Here is a 20,335-nt window from a genome sequence, read left to right as displayed (position 1 = left end):
CCCAAAACGGACGCCTATGACCGGAACTAGAAATTCGCCATTAATGAAATCAAATAATCTGTGGAATATAAATAAATGTACCAGTTTTCATCTTTCTAAATAATTTTTTTTGAATCTTCTTTTTTGAAATTCAAAGAACGAAAAATTTTCAAATCGATTTTTCTAGAAAACGGTGTATCCTATCGACTTAAAGCAAGAGTATCTTTTAGTACAGTCGAACCCGCTTATTGGAATAACCTTCGTGCCAATCAAAAGTATTCCTATAACCGGGATATTCTAATAACCGATCATTGGTCGCTAGTAGAAACGTTTCCGGACCGCAAATTTCTATTCCTTAAACCGGGATATCCCTTTAAGAGGTATTCTAATAAGCGGGTTTGACTGTACTAGAATACTTCACAATTTAATAATTCAGAGTCAAAAATGCTTAAAAATTAAAGACAAAAAAGTTAGGCGATAAAATAACCGTTGCCCTACCCAAAAAGGACGCCTATGACCGGTACTTGAAATTCGTAATGGATGGAATCGATTCATTTCTGGAAAGTAAATATGTACACCAATTTTCGTTTTTCTAGATAGAGGCGTTCTGGAGGTATTTAAGAAAAACTAATTACATGACGCCATCTTCAAAGAGCTCTAGTTTCCTTAGGAAGCATTTTCGGACTAGGTGAATTGGGTTAAATTGTCCTAAAATTATCTGAGGAATCTCCTGTCTTCGTTTGTCGGTAGAGTTTCTGGACACCCTGTATATTTAGTTTTTTCTACTGATATTCTCATATTAAGTTTATTTGCTGTGATATTGAAAGTGTGGAGCTGCCTTTGTAGGTCATCCTCGTTATTAGCAATTAGTCCTGCATCATCGGCATAGCATAGTATCGTGATTTTATGCGCTCCCATGTGGTATCCATGCCGTTTTCTTTCTTCGTGAATTATTTGATTCATCACCATATTGAATAACAATGGGCTGAGCGAGTCTCCTTGGCGGATTCCTCCTTTTAGTTCTATGCGTTCTGTTTCTCCTGTTGACATTATAACTCTGGTATTGTTGTAGTCCAGAAACCGAAGCTTTTCACCTCGCAATTTTTACAGAACGGATCGATTTGCTTGAAAATTTGATAATAAGTAGTGCATAGTCCAAGGATCAAAATCTATATGCTGCCGAAAGGCGCTTTTGCTATGGGGGTGGTTGCCACCCCATCTGTGGGGTGGAAATTTTTTATTATATTTTGACCGCAAAAGTTGATAAAAACGTTCATCCTAAGCAAAAAATGTTCTATACATTTTTTTGATAAAATTAACAGTTTTCGATTTATTCGCTATCAAAAGTTTTAGTTTTATATCTAAAAAATCAATGTTGTTCGATGGTATACTCATTTACAATTTACTCAATTTTCGCCGTAGAAAAAATTTTTTGAAACCAAGTTCTTCGAAATTAAATACCCTACAATTTCATATTTAAACATATCTGATGCCAATCTTTCTATTCTGAAGAAAATAGCATTTTTTACCAAACTACAAAAATTCGTTATTCGCTTTTAACTCCAGTTTTTAAAAACTAATCATTCTAAGCCAGTCAGACTTCTAGAATCTACTAATAATACATAAATAAAGAAGAATGAATAAGACCAATGACTAAAAACACCGCTACCTTATATTGTTAATGCTTCCAATGGGATTTTCCCTTTTTTTTTTTCAAAAAAATATATTGATTTTTTAATCGTAACTTTTTTATTTTTAATCTTAAAAAGTCTGATAAAAAAGAATTTTGTAAGTTTTCATAAGATCTATAAGCCAATTAATATTAAGTTTTTTTGAAATCCTCAGCCGCAAAAAGAGGTGACTTTGAAAGAGTTGGTAAAAGTGGTTTTTGCATGTTATTACAAGTTTTAATTGTCAATAGCTCACTCAATTTTTGCCGCACAAAATTTTTTTGCAATACAGCTTCTTGGGAATTAAATAAGGTACAATTTTATAGTTAAACATTTTTTCGTATGTCTGATGGTAATCTTTCTATTCTGAAGAAAAGCCATTTTTTTTTCAAATTACAAAAATTCGTTATTCACTTTTAACTCCATTTTTTTAAAAACTAATTATTCTAAGCCGGTCAGACTTCTAAAACCTATTAGTAATATATATAAATAGAGAAGATCAAATAAGGTCAATAACTAATTTTAATTAGGGTGGTGATTAGGGGGTTGCTCCCGATCACATTTGCGCTGAAAAAAATAGGAACTGAGCTTCTGTTCATTATGTCACTTAATTTTTGAGCTAGAGACTTTTTTTTATTTGTGGAGATAGATATTTTTAAATACTTTAAATTAGTTTAAACAAGTTATCCTCGAAAATGCATAGTTTTCCCGTCTTTTGACTTTGAAACTACAATATTTAGCATTTGACGAAGAAGGCTAACATATAATAAAGTATAGCTCGATTACTATTGGTCTTAAAGAAAATCAAAAAAACGAGTTTGTTTATTTGTTCAAAAGGTACATTTTTGATAAATAAAGTTGTTTTGATAAAACGAAAACTTTTGGAGTTATTAGCAGAAAACTTATTAAAAACATTGATTTTTTCGATATAAAACTAACACTTTCGATAGCGAATAAATCGAAAACTATTAATTTTATCAAAAAAATGTATAGAACGTTTTTTGCTTAGAATGAATGTTTTTACCAACTTTTGCGGTCAAAATATAATAAAAAATTTCCACCCCCGAGATGGGGTGGCTACCACTCCCCTGGTAAAAGCGCCTTTCGGCATGATATAGATTTTGATCCTTGGACTATCCTCTACTTATTCATCAATTTTCAAGCAAATCGATCCATTCTGTAAAAATTGCGAGGTTTTGTCCTATTTTAAGCTTCATTACTTGAACTATTGTTCTTGTCATTAATTAGCCTTATTATCTGGTGGTCTATTTGTTCAGCTTGTAATAAATTTGAGATATCATTTCGCCTCACCCTGTCAAAAGCACTTTTTAAATCTACAAAGCACATGCATGCTGGTTTTCCATATTCAATAGACTTTTCTACTATTTGCCTGATAATAAAAATTGCATCTATTGTGTTGCGGTTCTTCCGGAAGCCTTGTTGTTCATCTGCCTTGTTCGCTTTTTCCTCGATTTTATCTTTTATGACTGCCGTCAACAATTTTAATGTGCTGTTCATCAGACTAATGCCTCTATAATTTTCAGGATTTTTCGAGTCTCCCTTTTTGAGTTACGGTAGCAGGAGACTTTCCTTCCATTCCGCATTCCGCTGGTACTACTCCGATATTTATTATACCTATCGACAAATAATTTTAGGAGCCATTTGAGTAGTGTTCTTCCTCCATATTTTAGCAGTTCATTATTTATCTTATCAGGACCAGGTGCTTTTCTATTTTTTAATTTTTTTTATTCGTTCTTGTAGCTCTTTACTCTACCGTGTGTTTCATTAATGTTTATTTCTCTGTTCTCTTCTTCTCCTTCTCCATATAATTTCGTAAAATGCTCAGTTCATTGTGTCTCTGTAACGTTATCTATCCGTACAAATTCATTCATTTCTGTTTTTTGTCTCCTTATCATCTTCCACACTTTTTTCTGGGATCCATAGAGGTCGTATTCCATATCTTTGGTAAATTTCTCCCAGTGTTCTTTTTTGATGTTATCTATTTCTTGGTTTACTCTATTCCTGATTGTCACGTAGTCGTCTCGTGCCTCCGGTGTCTTCACTCTTTTGTAGGTTAGGAAAGCTTGTTTCTTTTGATTTGCTAGTAGTGCTTTCACCCTTTCGTCGTACCATGGAGTTTTGTATTCCCGTTTATTTCTGTTGACTTTTCTTTTACCTAAAGCTTCTTCTGCTGCTTGTAGAATACTTTTTCTAATAATTTTCCAGGTTTCTTCTATATCCTTTTTAGTCTCTAGGTTATGTCTGTTTAGCTTTTCTGTTAGTCTGTTTCTATACAAGTTTTGTGTCCCTTCGTCTTCTAAGCTTTTTATGTTTAACTTTTCTTCGACTTTTGTATTTCGCTTGCGTTGTGTGTTGATTTCTATATTTATTTTCCCTAGTACCAGGCCATGATCGGATCCTACATTGGCGGACGATAGAGTGCGCACATCTATTATATCCCTGGGGTGTATTTGTCTGTTTGTTATAATGTAGTCAATCATAGAGTTACGTCCTCTTGTATCTGACCAGGTGATCTTATGCTGTATTGGATGGTCAAAGTATGTGTTGTTAATTCGGAGGTTATTCAATAAACAAAGTTCTAGGAGTCTTTCTCCGTTGTCGTTGAGCGTTTCTTCGTTAAATCTTTGTGTAACTCCAGCCACAGGTATGTTGCCGACTCTGGCGTTTCAGTCGCCGAGAATTATTGTTTTACTACCGGATATTGTGGTGTCCAGTAGATCTTGGAGCTGTCCATAAAAATCATCTTTTTCTTCCTTGTTTTTGTTCTTATCTGGGGCATATACGGGGATAATATTAAGTGTCGTGTGGTGAAGTTTAAGGCAAACCAGCATCATGTGTTCGTTGATGTATCTTATTTCTTGAATGGTGCTGCTATATTTATTATGCATTAAGAGGCCTACTCCTGCATGTGCTCGTTTGTTTTTATCTACTCCGCTGTACAGGAACATAAATTTGTTCTTATTGACATTTCCTTTCCCTTTCTTTTTTGTTTCATTCAGGGCACATATATCAATGTTATGGAGCTCCAATTCCTGCACGACTTCATGTTCCCTTTTGTTCCACGATGCGATGTTCCAAGTGCCAATTCGTAGTTTAATTTAGTCACAAGTCCTAGACAGAAAATCGATGACAAAATATTTGTAATGTGTCCTTTTTATTTCAGTCTGATAGGAGTTCGGATCCCTCTAGCATCAGACGATCAGTTAGGTCGCGAAGAGAGCCGGAAAGACTTCAGAGTAAAGACAGTGATAGGGCTTCGAGTGATAAAAGCAACAAAAGTGCTGAAGATTGGAAATACAATGACGCTAGTTCGTCAGAGTCTGAACCAGAAGTAAAAGAACGCCCCCCACCTAGTAAACGCGTAGGTGCCAGAGCGCGAACGACTGTGATAAAAAAGAAAAAGTCCAAGAAAAGAAGCCAATACAGTTCAGAAGATGAGGAAACGAGCGACGAAAGCGATGAGGATAGTAGGAGAGCTGTGTCCAGAAGGAAGGCTACTACAGTTAGTTACAAGGAAGAAAGTGAGGATGAGAAAACGGATTCCGAGGATTTGCTAGAAGTTGATAATAATGAACCGGTAGAACCTGTCCCGGAAGAAAAATGTGAAACAATAGAAAGAATTTTGGCAACGAGAAGAGGAAAAATTGGAGGTAGGAAATATTTACATTTGTTCCAACAGATCTTTGCACTTGCATGAAATTATTCACGAATTACTTTTTATACTATATAGATCTCTTTCTTACTCACAGAAATTAGTATTGTAAAATTAAGCCGCTTGTCCATATTATAAATCACAATAAATTAAACGAAGATAAGCGATACGGCATGTCTTTGATACATTATTTACTAATAATGTTGACGTTGATTATTTACAGTAACATTAACGCATTTGTTGTGTTTAAAACTGTAACTTTTCTTATTTAATCTTTTAGTCTTTATCTTAACAGATATTATCTGAAAATCAATATGGATTTAGAGAGGGACGGGCTACAGAAGAGGCAATAATTGGTAAATTGACCAAAAATGTTCATAATTCTTTAGACAACAAAAAAGCTTCCTTATGTATATTTGTAGATATTTCTAAAGCATTTGACACTGTAAACCACAAGATATTGTTCTTCTTATACTTCTTCTACCGATTGGTGATTTATCTCGTGCTATTTTGACCACACGTGTCTCCCCCATTCTACTTATGTGGTTATTCCATTGTTTTTTTCTATTTAGTGTCCATTGGTTTAGTTTATACACTGTACGTTACATTGTCTTCTAATATCTTCGCTCCTCTTTCGATCTCTCAGTGTATTTCCTGTAATTATTCTCAGTACTCTCATCTCTGCCGTTTCCAGTAGTCTTTGTGTTGTGGCTGTAGGCTGTATCGGGTCTTGTTACTGATGCATATGTCATTATTGGTCTTACACTGGCTTAATAAATTCTTGACTTCATCTCAGTGTTAATATGTCGGTTTCGCCATATAGTGTTATTAAGGCATCCTACCAATCTATTTGCTTTTTGTACTTGATTTTTCACTTCTTTGTCTAGGTCTCCGTAACTTGACAATGTAATTCCAAGGTATTTTACTTCCATTACTTGTTCAATACTAATACCATCAATCTCTATTTTGCATCTGATTGGTTCTTTACTGATTACTATTGTTTTGGTTTTCTGAGATGAAATTGTCATATTGAATTCGTTTGCTCTTATGTTAAATCTGTGGACTAATCTTTGCAGACTATCTTCATCTTGGGCTATCAATATTGCGTCGTCTGCGTAGCAGAGTATTTTTACTTCTTTGTTTCCCATTCTATATCCTCTTCCTTTGTTGACGGTTTTGATGATTTCATCCATGATTAAATTGAAAAGCATAGGACTCAATGAGTCTCCCTGTCTTATTCCGCTGCCTATATCTATAGGTTCTGTAAGTTGTCCATCTATTCTGACTTCCATTTTGTTGTTTTGGTAGATGTTTTCAATAGTTTTTATTATATGCAGTATTTATGATATTATACAGAAGATGGATTACATCTCTGAGTCTTACTCTGTCAAATGCTTTCTTTAAGTCAATCAGACATAGAAATGCTGGTCTATTATACTCTAGTGATTTCTCAGTAATTTGCTTTATGACGAATATTGCATCTGTACACGATCTTCCAGCACGAAAACCCTGCTGTTCATCTGCCAAACTTATCCTCTGATTCATTATGTCTTGTAAGATTTTAGTTGTAAGTTTTAGGGTAGTATTTAACAAGTTGATACCTCTGTAGTTTTCTGGTTGCTTTTTATCTCCTTTTTTGAATAGTAGAATTAGTTCGCTCGTTCTCCATTCTTCCGGTATTTTATTGTGTTTTATGATTTTGTTAATTAATGTTGTTAATTGTTCTGTCATTGCTGCTCCACAATATTTCAGTAATTCGTTTGGTATTCCATCCTTACCTGCAGCTTTTCTGTTCTTCAGCTTTTCGAGTGTTTTTCGTACTTCCTGTGCACTTATATTAACATCTTCATTTGTGGTAATTTCTGGTATTTCCGGTTCTAGCATCATTTGTTCTTCCTCTGCATAGAGTTTTTTTAGATAGTCAATCCATGTATCCTTTTCTATCTATGTGTTTTGGTTCTATTAGTTCCTTTACCTCCGTTCTTTGACCTCTTATAAAGCGCCATATTTCCTTTTGGAGACCATAAAAATCATGTTCCATTTCTTTCGAAAAACGTTCCCAGTGATCATTTTTTATTCTTCTTACTACTGAAGATATTGTTAAACAAACTAAATAATCACGGCATAAGAGGTGTGGCATTAAATTTGTTAGAGAACTACTTAAGTGACAGACAGCAACAGGTAACTGTGGACGGTAAAATGAGCGGGACCAGATCTGTGACTTACGGAGTCCCTCAGGGAACGGTTTTGGGGCCGCTTCTGTTCACTGTCTACATAAACACCTTACTTGCATTACAGACCTTAGGCCAAATCGTAAGTTTCGCTGATGATACAGCAGTAACAACTGGGGAAATTTGAAGAGAAATGTCGAAATAGACTTTGTAAAAATAAAAAAAAGGTTTCAACATAACCAGTTAACTTTTGAAAAAACTAAATATTTGCCATGCTTCAACCAACTGGAAATTGACAACCATACAAAAATTCCAGATGCAGAAAGCATTAAGTACCTTGGCATTATAATAGTGTTACGCGATTGACTCTACTATTTTATTTATTTATATCTTTAGACACTAAGTTTAATTTAAATAAAGGAAGACTTACTTATATTATTTTATTTACATCACTTATTTATTTTAATACTTACAAAAATAACACCAACTAACACATCTAATTTATTTACAAACTCAAATTTATGATTTAATTAACTAAACATAATAATAACTAATAAATACATTTCAAACCCGTTCACAAAAACGTAACAATATAATATCGCGTCGAAATTAGTAACTGACTGCCTGCTGCTTAAAAATCATCCGCTTATATAGATACGGCTCTGCTTCGAGAACATTTGTAACGCCGGAGGCAGGTCTCCGCCTATCATCGGGAAAATTCTGGATTAGCGGAGACATTACTCGTCGATGACGTGTCGCCGTTGTTTGTTGACTGCTAAGGGCAGGGCCGGCCTCAGTTAGAAATTCGTCACAATAGATAGGCACCTAAAATGGGATCAATATATAAAATATGTAGTCCAAAAATACGAGGATTATTATCAAAAATTTAAATATCTTCGCCACTTCCTGGATGTTCACCACTTGAAGACTTTATACTTATCTCTAGTACAATCACAATTGGCCTATGGGATTATTGGTTGGGGTGGAGCCTACAATGCTCACCTTAAAAATCTAAACATTATACAAAATTGGATTATTAGAGTAATATATAGAATATTAGGTCTTCCGTGGACCAATTATTTACAGACAGTCATTTCATGGATCTGAACCAGTTGTATTCCTACAAATCTTTGTTGTATTTACACAGCGAGAAATCATTTCTGGATTGTACCCACTATACATACCAAACCAGAAATAGAAATTTAACGACATTAGTACCAAAAAAAGAAAAAACAATCGGCCAACGTTGCGTTGATTTTTTGGGACCAAAAATTTTCAATAACCTACCTTCTACCATTAAAGTAATACACAATTATAAAGAATTTTAAAAAAAGAGTTAAAAAGTGGATCCATGGTAACAGACATACATTACATGAATTAATGAATAGGTAGTAATGAGCTGAAATGATAAATAATTTTGTGTTTTACTAGTTTTAATCTGTCAAAAGATTCCATATTTTTATTTTAAAGTTGTAAAATTGTTGAAATTTGCAATTGTTGTATGTTGTAAAAAGTAAAAAAAAAGTAAGGAACTGAAATGTTAGATAAAATTCTTTTTTTCTACTAATTTTAATTTTAATTTGTCAAAAGTTTCCATCTTTGTATTTTAAAGTTGTAAATTGTTGTAAAAAGTGTTGCAATTTGTACTTTTCTATAAAAAAAACAGTGTTAAAAAGAACAAAAAAAATCCAAACCTCACGTACAAGTTGTAGTCCATGCTCACAACTTTGAGAAACTGGGTTTATTTATATTTTATATATTTTTATTATTATTATAGTCTTGGGTTGTACATTTCATTGTAATTTTTATTTTCAAACATAAATTGTTAGAACGAATAACTGTTGCTCTCTTAGTTTGATTACTTCCGGTAGTTATTTATTTTTAAGCTAACGAGACAAGTAATATTTTCGAGATTACTGTTTATGTATATTTTTTAATTCATTTATTACCGTTCTATATTTATCCTTATATTAGCAGTGGCGTCGGGCCGGGGGGGCACGGGGGGGCACGTGCCCCCCCAACATTATGCAAAAAAAGAAAAAAATAATATAAATTATCTTTAAATTACGTATATGTATACACTAAAAGTTACGAATGAATAACTAATATAGATCCCCCGTTAGTCTATTTTTCTGTATGCATCTAATTTGATTCTGTGTGTGTAAAGTATGCGCGTGTTACAACTAAATTTACAAGTGCGGTTGCGCCCGAGCTGGAGCAGCCGATCGAATGCACCCGAGCCCAGCCGACGCCTGGCGGAGGGATATCATACCAGCTCAGTGCGCGTGTGTTGTGTTGTGTAGGTGGTCGCCACGTTTTATTCGTTCAATAAGCTTATTGTTACTAGCTGAGCTGCTATTGTTTGTGTAATTTTTGCGGATGTTCGTTTGTTATCATGTCTAAGAAACAGTCCTCTGTACTAACATTCTTTAAAAAACTTGGAAATTCAAGTGAAAGTGTAAATGAAGATAGACATTTAGCGGGAAGTAGCACTGGAGGTAGTGTTGGTGATGAATCGCCATCTTGTTTACGCCCAGATCGTGATGCTACATTCCAGGGCGAAAGTAGAGATCCTTCATTGGGAGTACAAAGTGCAGATATTGCAAAAGGAGCATTTCAGCCTGTTGATTGTTTTAAGGTAAGCAAGATTCAATCCAAATCGAGGCAGTTCAAAGAATCCTGGTACAGTGAATTTAATTGGGTCGAATATAGCCCCATTACAGACGCTGCATTTTGTTACCCATGCCGACTATTTTGTCAACATAAGTCTGGTCGCGGGGAGGAGTCATTCACTAAACTGGGCATGAACAATTGGAAGAAAGCTTTGGAAAAATTCAGGAAACATGAGAAGAGTGAAATGCATCAAAAATCTAAACAGTTTCTCAATGAGTATAGAAAAGCAGGAAGCACGGTAGCAGATTCGTTGTCCTCGGCACATACTAAAATGGTTGAGATGAATAGGAGGTATTTAAAATTCATAATTGAAAACATCCTATTCCTTGGAAAACAGAATCTTGCCTTAAGAGGACATGATGAGAGTACTGCTTCATTTAACAGGGGGAACTTTATAGAACTGCTAGAACTGAGATCTACTGAAATGGAGGAAGGAATCCAAACATTAATGAAATCCCCAGTCCATTCATACAAAAGTGCCCAGGTACAAAATGAGATAATAGATTGCATAAAAAGTGAAATGCTTCAACAAATTGTCCAAGAGGTGAGTGAGGCTTTGGCCTACTCAATTATTTGTGATGAAACTACGGATATTTCAACCCGTGAACAGCTTAGCATTTGCATTCGATACATTACTAAAATAGATGGACACATTAAAATGAATGAAAGGTTTTTGGGCTTCGTTGATGTGTCAGACACTACTGGTGAAAATTTACATCACACTATTAAACAGTATCTGCAGCAGTTGGGTATAAGCTTAAATAAAATGCACGGCCAGGCATATGATGGAGCTAGTAACATGAGCGGCAAATTCAAAGGTGTTGCCTCAAGGTTCCAAGAAGAAGAGCCTAAAGCTTTGTACACACACTGCCATGCCCACTTGCTTGATCTGGCTGTTCAGAGATTTTGTGAAGAAATAAGACAGCTTCGGAATTGCTTATCCATAGTAAATAACCTGTATAACTTAATTAATGCATCAGCTAACAGGTTTTCAATATTTGAATCAATATGTAAGCAAAGCGGAGAAACAAAAATGAAAAGACTGGTGAGCTTGTCTCGAACTAGATGGACAGTTCGACACAAAGCAATCCATGTAATTCTAGAGCAGCTCCCTGAAGTGTACGAAACTTTGGAAGTTATTGCAAACGATGTATCAAATCGTAAAATTGCAGCCGAAGCTGATGGTCTAGCCAAACAAATCAGCACATTTGAATTTGTATTCAGTTTAAAACTATTGCACAGCGTTTTGAGTCAGACTGATATACTCTCCAAAGAACTGCAGAGTGAATCTCTTGACATTTCTAAGGTTTTTGCAAAAGTTGAATCAGTCATTGACTGTTTAAAACTGGACAGAAATTATGATGGCTTTATTCAGATGTGGAATGAGTCAGAAGAACAGTGTAACAAATATGGTATGAAAGGTTTGTCAGTTGAAAGGCCTTCACTACCACGCAAACGGAAGATTCCGAAAAAACTTGAAGCTAGTAGTAGCTTTTCAGATGCTGCATTTCATCAATCACCTGAACAGATGTTCAAGACTGACATTTACTTTGCTGCTTTAGACACAGTAATTGTAAACTTGCAATCTCGTTTTTCCAAGAACGATTATGATAAAATCAACTGCATTGCCCAGTTACTATTTAATTGGACCGAAATTGACAACAACGCTGTTATGGCAATCCAAAAGTTTTATAACTTGTCTTTAAGTTTCTCTGCACATCTTAAGTTTTTTCACTGTTATGCAAAGAACAATTTTGTCAAAACAGACAAAGCAACCACAAGAGTAACGTTCCAAGAGTTGGCTGATTTTTTTATTGAGAATGATCTTTAAGCCAGTGCACCAGATGTTTGGCAGCTACTAGAAATATCACTTTCGTGGCCTATCACAACAGCAAGCGCAGAAAGATCGTTTTCTACACTACGAAGGCTAAAGACATTTCTTCGAAGCACCATGACAGAAGACCGCTTAAGTGGGCTTGCCCTGATGTCTATTGAGCAAGAATTGACGTCTGAATACATGAAAGATAAAAAACTAGATCTGTTAGTTGACAGATTTTCAAATCTAGCCGATAGGAGGCTAATGCTTCATTAGAACTAACGAAAATTGGTTCGTTGAAAACCATTACTGTAGTTCTGTTCACCTTAAAACTTTGTCTTGTACACAAATTTGTTTTTGTGTTATAAATGTCCATGCAGTTATGTCTAGAATAGAATAAACTTGTATATTTTGAAATTGAGTCTTTTTACAATCCATCAATATAGTAAAAATTGATTAAAACCAATGTTTAACAAAAATACACATATACTTTACTTTAGTTCTTAAGTGGTAGTTTTCAAAAAAGTTTCCACGGGACCACCACTCCCCCCCCGTAGACCCCGTGCCCCCCCAAATTATTAGGTCACGCTACGCCTATGTATATTAGTAATAGCCGGAATGATGTTCAAGCTGTTTAATGTTGAGTCCATCAATCTCCTCAATAGTGAAAAAAGATCAAACACTTCAATGAAATAACTTATAAAATACGCCCACCGGAATAATAGCCATTTTCTAATAATGACATTGATAGTACATGTCGACATACGCTTCACTTAATGTTTTGATTATTTTTTAACTTGTTTGCAAATCAATCATTACGTTTGTGCAAAGATTCGTTGTAGTAACAGTACATCTTATTTTTAAGTACAATACCTGTAACATGATTTTTTAGTTACCGGAAACATTACTACAGTCTACTATGTAGAAGAAAATGGTGATCCGAATGAAGGAGTTGATGAAAAGGATTTAGATAGTACAGAAGATCAGTATCTAATCAAATGGAAAGATTGGGCTCATATTCACAACACATGGGAATCAGACAAAAGTTTACGAGAACAGAAAGTAAAGGGGATGAAAAAATTGGAAAATTATATCAAAAAAGAAGTCGAAATTCAACAGTGGCTTAAATATTCTACTCCTGAGGATGTGGAATATTATGAATGTCAAATGGAGTTATCTCAGGATCTTTTGAAGAGTTTCAACGAGGTCGAGAGGATAATAGGTAAGTCACTAATAAAATCATAAAATAGAACTATGTATTTAAACCATAATTTCACTCTAACCTATTTTTGCCGTTCTTTCAAACTCTTTTTGTGGCTATTTACAGACTGAAATAACTGACTGCTATTTCTCTTCGACCATGACGGTTGGGTGATACACCCACGCCGTGAAAAACGTTTTAATCTGTTTGTAACGTTTGTGTGGCCGTTTTTTCCCTGTTTTTTCTGTTTGGGGGTTGTACGGAGGACATAGTGCATACGCTTACATGATAATACAGTAATAACCTACTGTATAATAAGATTATACAGTAACTAATACCCGGCAAAATAACGCAAAAGATCAAAAACATAATACATTGTGGAATAAAAAGAGATGAAACTAGTAGAGGTGGAAATTATCGATATAAACGTATAAATTAACATTACATTACATAGTTTCCCACCTTTAGACGTCTGTGACAGGAATATTTTATAAAATTCTCCTGTTACAGTGACAGTTGTCATACTCCTCCGATACTTCTAAAGGTGGGAAACTATGTAATGTAATGTTAATTTATACGTTTCTATCGGTAATTCCCACTTCTACTAGTTTCATCTCTTTTTACTTGCCAATGTTATTATGTTTTCCATCTTTTGCGTTATTTTGCCGATTATTAGCGCGCTCATCACTGTACAGTCCAGGGTAATAAGGATTTTCTCGGGACACTCAAAGATCCTACTTTTTTAGTTATTGTAGACCTATTGGAAGAAAACCTACCTGTTTCCTGCCTAGAGTTCGCGTCCGTTTTTTAATTATTAACAATTTAGTGATACCTACACCCGAGAGGGTAGAAGGTCTAAAGATTATATATATAACAATTTAGTGCAAAAATCGCGATTTTTTCGATTTTTTTCATTCCATTCAAAAGCTACATAGTTGACATAAAATTACAAAATTCAATTTTTTAGAACATTAAAAATCTTCAAAATGTCGATTTTTGAAAGTTAAAAAGTTAATTTGTTGCTACGCAAACTGCAAAATAAGTGAAAATCGTTATTTGTTAATAACTTTTACTAAAACTATCTTAGAACTTTAGTGTTTCACCCAAAGTTGGGTATTGGGGTACTTAACAAACCCTCAAAATTTGAGACCGATCCATTAATGAGTTAAGAGTTATTCTATTTGTTTATCACAGAGACCTTTATTTTGCAATAAGATAAGACAGAAAATAATGAAAATAGAGCAATTCTGAGTATGCCAAATGAAAGTAGAAGAGTGATAGTATCAAAATGTATTAAAAAAAAGATAAAATAATAATTAATATAGTCAAAAATCCTAATTCCAAATTTTTAAAATTTTGTAGTTTATAAACATTTAGAATAACTTTAAAAATGTTGTCCGTAGAAACAATATTTTTATATATTCGAAAAGATGGCATTTTAACACGAATTTTCTATTAAAACAATTTAGCCTGGGCTCATTTGCGACAAAGTTAGCCATATGTTTTTTTTTAATTCACAGCTAATTTGTTTATAATAATTAAGGAATCTCATTAATGCCATTTTAAAGAATGGGATTTGTATTTCCTTCTTAAAAAATTTGCACAAACATTATACGTGCAAACGATTTCTAGGGGGAACATACAAATCCAGCGAGTTAATACCGAAAAAGCAATTTCAAACTAATATAATTTTCTATATCTCCGGGTCAACTCAATGGATTTTGATCTTTCTTTTTTTAATTTGTAGGTAATTTCTACGTACGTTACAAATATGCAATCTGTTTATAAATTTATTAATTAATAAACAGTCTAATTTGTTTAAACAATTCTTGAAAAAATATTTTTTTTACAAAAATCTATTTTTTTAATCATAGTATCATTAATGATCATAGAAAAAGTTAAAGTACACTTTAATAAATAAATGCTTTTTATTAGATAATTATTTATTGAAGATAATTTATTTATTAAAGTATACCTTAACTTTTTCTATGATTAATAGGGATAGTATGATTAAAATCATGGATTTTTGGGAAAAAATGATTTTTTCAAAAATTGTTTAAACAAGTTAGACCGTTTATTAATTATTAATAAGTGTCTAGACAAATTGCATATTTGTAATGTACAGAAAAATTACATAGAAATTAAAAAAAGAACGATCAAAATATATTAAATAGATCCCAAGATATGGAAAATGATAGTAGTTTTAAGTTGCCTTTTTTAGTTTTTGAACTCGTGCATTTGTCGGCTCCCAGCTCCCCCTTCACTTACCACGACTAGTCACCAATTGAACTACATTTTTAAAAATTCGAGTAAAATACCAGCTTTTCTAATATGGAAAATGATTTTTTCTACGGACAATATTTTTAAAGTTATTCTAAATGTTAAACTACAAAATTTCACAAATTTTTCATAAGGATATTTGACTATATTAGATCATTTTTTATCGTTTTTTAGTACATTTTGATAGTAACAGTTTTCTACTTTTATTTGGCATACGCAGAATTTTCCTTTATTATCTTTATTATATAATATTATCTTTATTATTTTCTGTCTTATGTTATTGTAAAATAAAGGTGTCTGGGATAAACAATTAGAATAACTCTTAAACTAATTAATTAATCGGTCTAAAATTCTGAGGGTTTGTTAAGTACCCCAATAACCAACTTAAGGTGAAATACTAAAGCTCTAAAGTAGTTTTAGTAAAAGCTATTAACAAATAACGATTTTCACTTATTTTGCAGTTTGCGTAGCAACAAATTAACTTTTTAACTTTCAAAAATCGGCATTTTGAAGGTTTTTTAATGTTCTAAAAATTAAATTTTGTAATTTTATGTCAACTATTTAGCTTTTGAATGGGGTGTAAAAAATCGAAAAAACGCGATTTTTGCACTAAATTATTAATAATTAAAAAACGGACGCGAACTCTGTGCAGGAAACAGGTAGGTTTTCTTCCTATAGGTCTACAATAACTAAAAAAGTATTCAGCTACCTGGATCTTTGAGTGTCCCGAACATGGTCTGTTTCTAGCTTATTACCCTGGAGTAGTATATAAATGCTGATGCACATGACGTCAAGTAGAGGTACTTTTTTATCTGGTATTGACCATAAGCGCTTAGCTGCTTTTTACAGTTACTATTTTTTCACTTCCTTGATTCATTCAAGTCTCCACAAATTTATCAGTCTTTCAACTAGTCCCTTTTATGTTTAATATGTCCTCATATAATTCATTTGAACAGAAAACTTGTTTGAAAGTCTCTTATTTTTCATAATTTATATTTGAAAATATTTCAGCAAAGTACAATAAGCCTGATGGGGGTAAAGATTATTATATTAAATGGCAAAGTCTTCCATATGCTGAATCGACTTGGGAAGATTCAGTTCTAATTCAACGAAAATGGCCTGACCAAATAAATGAATTCGAAGCTAGGGAGCAATCAAGTATGACCCCAACGAGACACTGTAAAGTACTCAAACATAGACCCAAATTCCACGAAGTCAAGACCCAGCCTGAATATATGATGGGCAAAGAACAGGTAACGAATACAACTATCATTTACAGTTTTAAATATTTGTTAGGTATTTTATTATTCAATGTATCTAATATTTATACTCTAGGAACCAGCCTAGATCACAATGGCCTTTACAATTCTGATGTAAAATTGGTGCAATATGGTTGCATAATACACTTGCGAGCAAAAAAATTGGGTCATTCGATGAATGACCGACGTTCCATTGAGTGTCCCTTGTCCCATTTTAGTGATTTTTTAGTATGTTATAGCCTTATTATTTAAGAAAGTCGATGTAACAATATTGTTGCTAGACAGATAAATGTCATTTTATACCGGGTGTAACAATCATACTGTGTTGTTTCTTTAAAGTTCGGAACACTCTATGGAATATTGGGACCGTTCAAGTATTACATAACGCGATTTTTGAAGATTTTTGACCCCTCCCTCTCCCCTACGTAACGCACTCTAATGGGCGTTTAACTATTGCGTAACTCAATTTTTGAAGATTTTTGACCCCCCCTCGCCTGCGTTACGTAATACTTTAACGGCCCCATTCTAGCATATATAACAGGGGTGGCCAAGCTCCATGATAGCCCGAGCCATTTTTCAAAATTTGAAATTTCTCGCGAGCCGCAATTAAACAATTATTTAAAAAGTGTAAGAAAAGTATTCAATTTTTCTCAGTTTTTGGATTTCACGAATTTTAAAGTAAATAAAATGGTTCACATGTCATTTCAAATATGTAAATAATTCTACAAGCAGCCTTTACTATTTCAGAATATTTCGATTCTTCATCATCCTTCCATTTTTTTCTAGGACGGCCTACTGATCTTCTACCGTCTCTCAAAAAACGTTGTCTTTATCACTTTGCTGTCATTGCTAAACGTTGTCACTTTATCTTCCTCTAATCTTACCACACAACCTGCCCATCTTATCTTAGCTTTTATATGTCTAAAAATGTTTTCAGTACCATCCACAGTCACCAATTCAGCTTTGCGGCGCCTTCTCCACTCTCCTGCCAATTCATCTCTTTGGGGGCTTTTCAATATGATTCTGAGAACTTTCCTTTTAAAAACCAGTAGCATATTTATTTCCCGCTGATGTTGAAACCATATTTCACTTCCATATGTGTAACCATGGGGCGAATAATTGGCTTGTACAGTCTTAATTTAGATTTTCTTGTTAGTAACTTAAATCTTAATAATGATGATAGGGAGTATAATGCTCTTTTCCCCGCAGCTATCCTTACGGAGACCTCTTTTTATATGCGGTTGTCATCTGCGATTATCGCCCGTAGATATTTAAACTCTTTTACTTCTTCGAAGTTGTGGTCATTGATAGTTATGTTCTGCCTAACTTTTGGTCTTGGATTTTTGGTTACTAGCATGTATTTCGTCTTCTCTTCATTTATTCGAAGGCCCGGACTACCTGTATCTTCCTGTGAAAACACCTCTCTCGCGTCTCTTGTAGAATGAGCGACTGCACCTAGATCATCAGCAAACGCAAACAATAGTTTTAATCAGCGATTCGCAAATCCCTTTGTCAAATCAGATGATATTTTACTTGTTACATATTCTAAGGACAAATTGACTAGCAACGGTGATAAGGGGTCTCCTTGTCAAAGTCCACACTTAGTCATTGTACATTTATTGAGAGCCACAAATAATCCTTCAAAGAGCCACATGTGACTCGCGAGCCACAGTTTGGCCACCCCTGATATATAAAATATTTAAATTAAAATTCAATTGTAGTCTTAGGCTTTCTTAACATTTTTTTTAATTCATTCGCTTATGTTCGATAATAAAAGAGATACCTATGTACCTATTTTATATTACAAATGAGGTATGCTATTTGGTTTTGATCAATATCATTCCAAATCTCGAGAGCTACTGTTTCTACCTCTTGTAAGGTTCTAGGACGTGGCAATCGCTGTCGTAGTCTTCTGCCAATTATGTCACACAAATGTTTGATGGGGTTAAGATCTGGACTATGCGATGGCCAATTCAAAGCTCAAAGATGTACCTGTTGCAGTGGCGTAGCGTGAGTGTCGGCCGCCCGGGGCGGAAGACAATTATGCCGCCCTCTTATTTAGGTATTTTAATTTATTGTATACTATACATTACATACATTAATTATAGAGAACTTTTTGGCGAGAACAGTCATCATTATTTTGCATTATACAGGTTGGATTTTAAATTAAAAAGTCTATCTAGGTTTTACAATCACGTTTATTAATACAAAAATTCTTTACTTTAACCAATTAGATAGATTGGTATAACTTAGGTACTTATCACTTAAGATTAAGTACACCTTGACGATCGACACAATTAAATAAAATCAATTTTTAATTAAAACTAGAACGATACTATAATGTTATATTTTTATCTTTATTGAGAAGTAATATTAGTATTTGTTAGAATTAAAAACAAAACTTCCGTCTTCAATTAAAAATTTATACGTCTCCTTTTTTTTAAGAGCAAAGGTCAAGTCAAGTCTTGCACCGTCAATGTCTATCGCATCACACACCTCTTGCTAAATAGACAAAATAGCCAAATTAGTTAGTACTCATTGTCGATCTTAAATAATTTTTAATCAATTTCAATTTTGAAAACCCCTCTCACAGCTGGCATTGCTTATAGCAACTGTGAAAAATATTCGGAATATTATTAAAATATTGGGCAGAGTATCGTCCAGCTTGGATTTAACAATAAATTTAAATAATTCAAGTGAGTCTGCATTCATCAATTTCGTTGCCTGTAGCAGCAACGAAAGTCCGCAGTCGAAGTTTTTATAACTTGAAACCCTGCTCGTTAATTTCGTCAGATGCGTAGTCTACATTTCTACATTCAGTGTTGCCTGGATCTAATAATATAGCCGCCGTTAGATAAACAAACTTATCCGTTAAATTCTGTTGCTATTGAAAACGCTCACGAATTTCTACAATAACTCTATCTAACGAAGAAAACAGCTTTCGTCCCAACTCATTTTAACGAGACAATTTAGCGCCTCTAGTTTCTTCATCAAAAATATGCTTTCTTGTTATGCGCCTCCGAAGTTTTATGGAAATTCCAAGTTCTTCACACATATTTTTGCATAACCTACAGCGCCATTTGTCCATTCCTTTCTTTTATCTGTCAATATCATCTGCAAAGCACTTACTTTCTGAGCGCACAATCTTATGTCAAGTCCCCTTGTTTGTAAATATTTTTGTGCATCATTCACTTCACGTAGCACCGGTTGCCACAGGCCCAAAAAACAAAGAAAGGAAAATGACTGCATCGAAACTAGTAAAGCACCTGCATATGTCCTAGTGTTTAAGCTTTCACCTGCCTCTGTCAGTTTTTCCAAAGTGACTAGAATGTTTTTGTAATGATGCCATGTCACATTTACGGCATCGCCTCTGGCACTCCACCGCGTGTCTTGAATTCTTCTTTTGCCTGTAGTTGCTATCAGAACTTCCCAACGATGTGTCCATGAGAAAAAAAAAAGAATAGCAGCGTTCTAAAGTGCCGAAAAAAGTTGTGCTGATTGTTGGTCATAAACGGGGAAATCCCAAAAATCAGTACCTATAGACGTTGTTGCCAGTCGCTACAAAATATCATTCAAAGAAAAGGAATTCCCCTAATTCGTCATAAAATAAATA

At 34.0% G+C, this 20,335-nt stretch overlaps 1 protein-coding gene across 1 annotated transcript in view; it reads left to right on the top strand.

Annotated features, from left to right (window-relative positions):
• Positions 1–20,335, top strand: part of LOC114331294 (chromodomain-helicase-DNA-binding protein 1) — a 105,526-nt gene that overhangs the window by 45,402 nt on the left and 39,789 nt on the right. The window contains exons 4-6 of the mRNA XM_050663241.1: positions 4,834–5,320; positions 12,875–13,204; positions 16,475–16,716. Coding sequence (XP_050519198.1) covers positions 4,834–5,320; positions 12,875–13,204; positions 16,475–16,716 — 1,059 coding nt within the window. The remainder of the gene's footprint in view (positions 1–4,833; positions 5,321–12,874; positions 13,205–16,474; positions 16,717–20,335) is intronic.

Source organism: Diabrotica virgifera, chromosome 10 (genome assembly GCF_917563875.1).
Source record: "Diabrotica virgifera virgifera chromosome 10, PGI_DIABVI_V3a".
In the NCBI taxonomy this organism is placed as follows: Eukaryota; Metazoa; Arthropoda; class Insecta; order Coleoptera; family Chrysomelidae; genus Diabrotica; species Diabrotica virgifera.
Note: the sequence above shows the minus strand (reverse complement) of the source record. Positions and strands in the feature narration are given on the sequence as shown.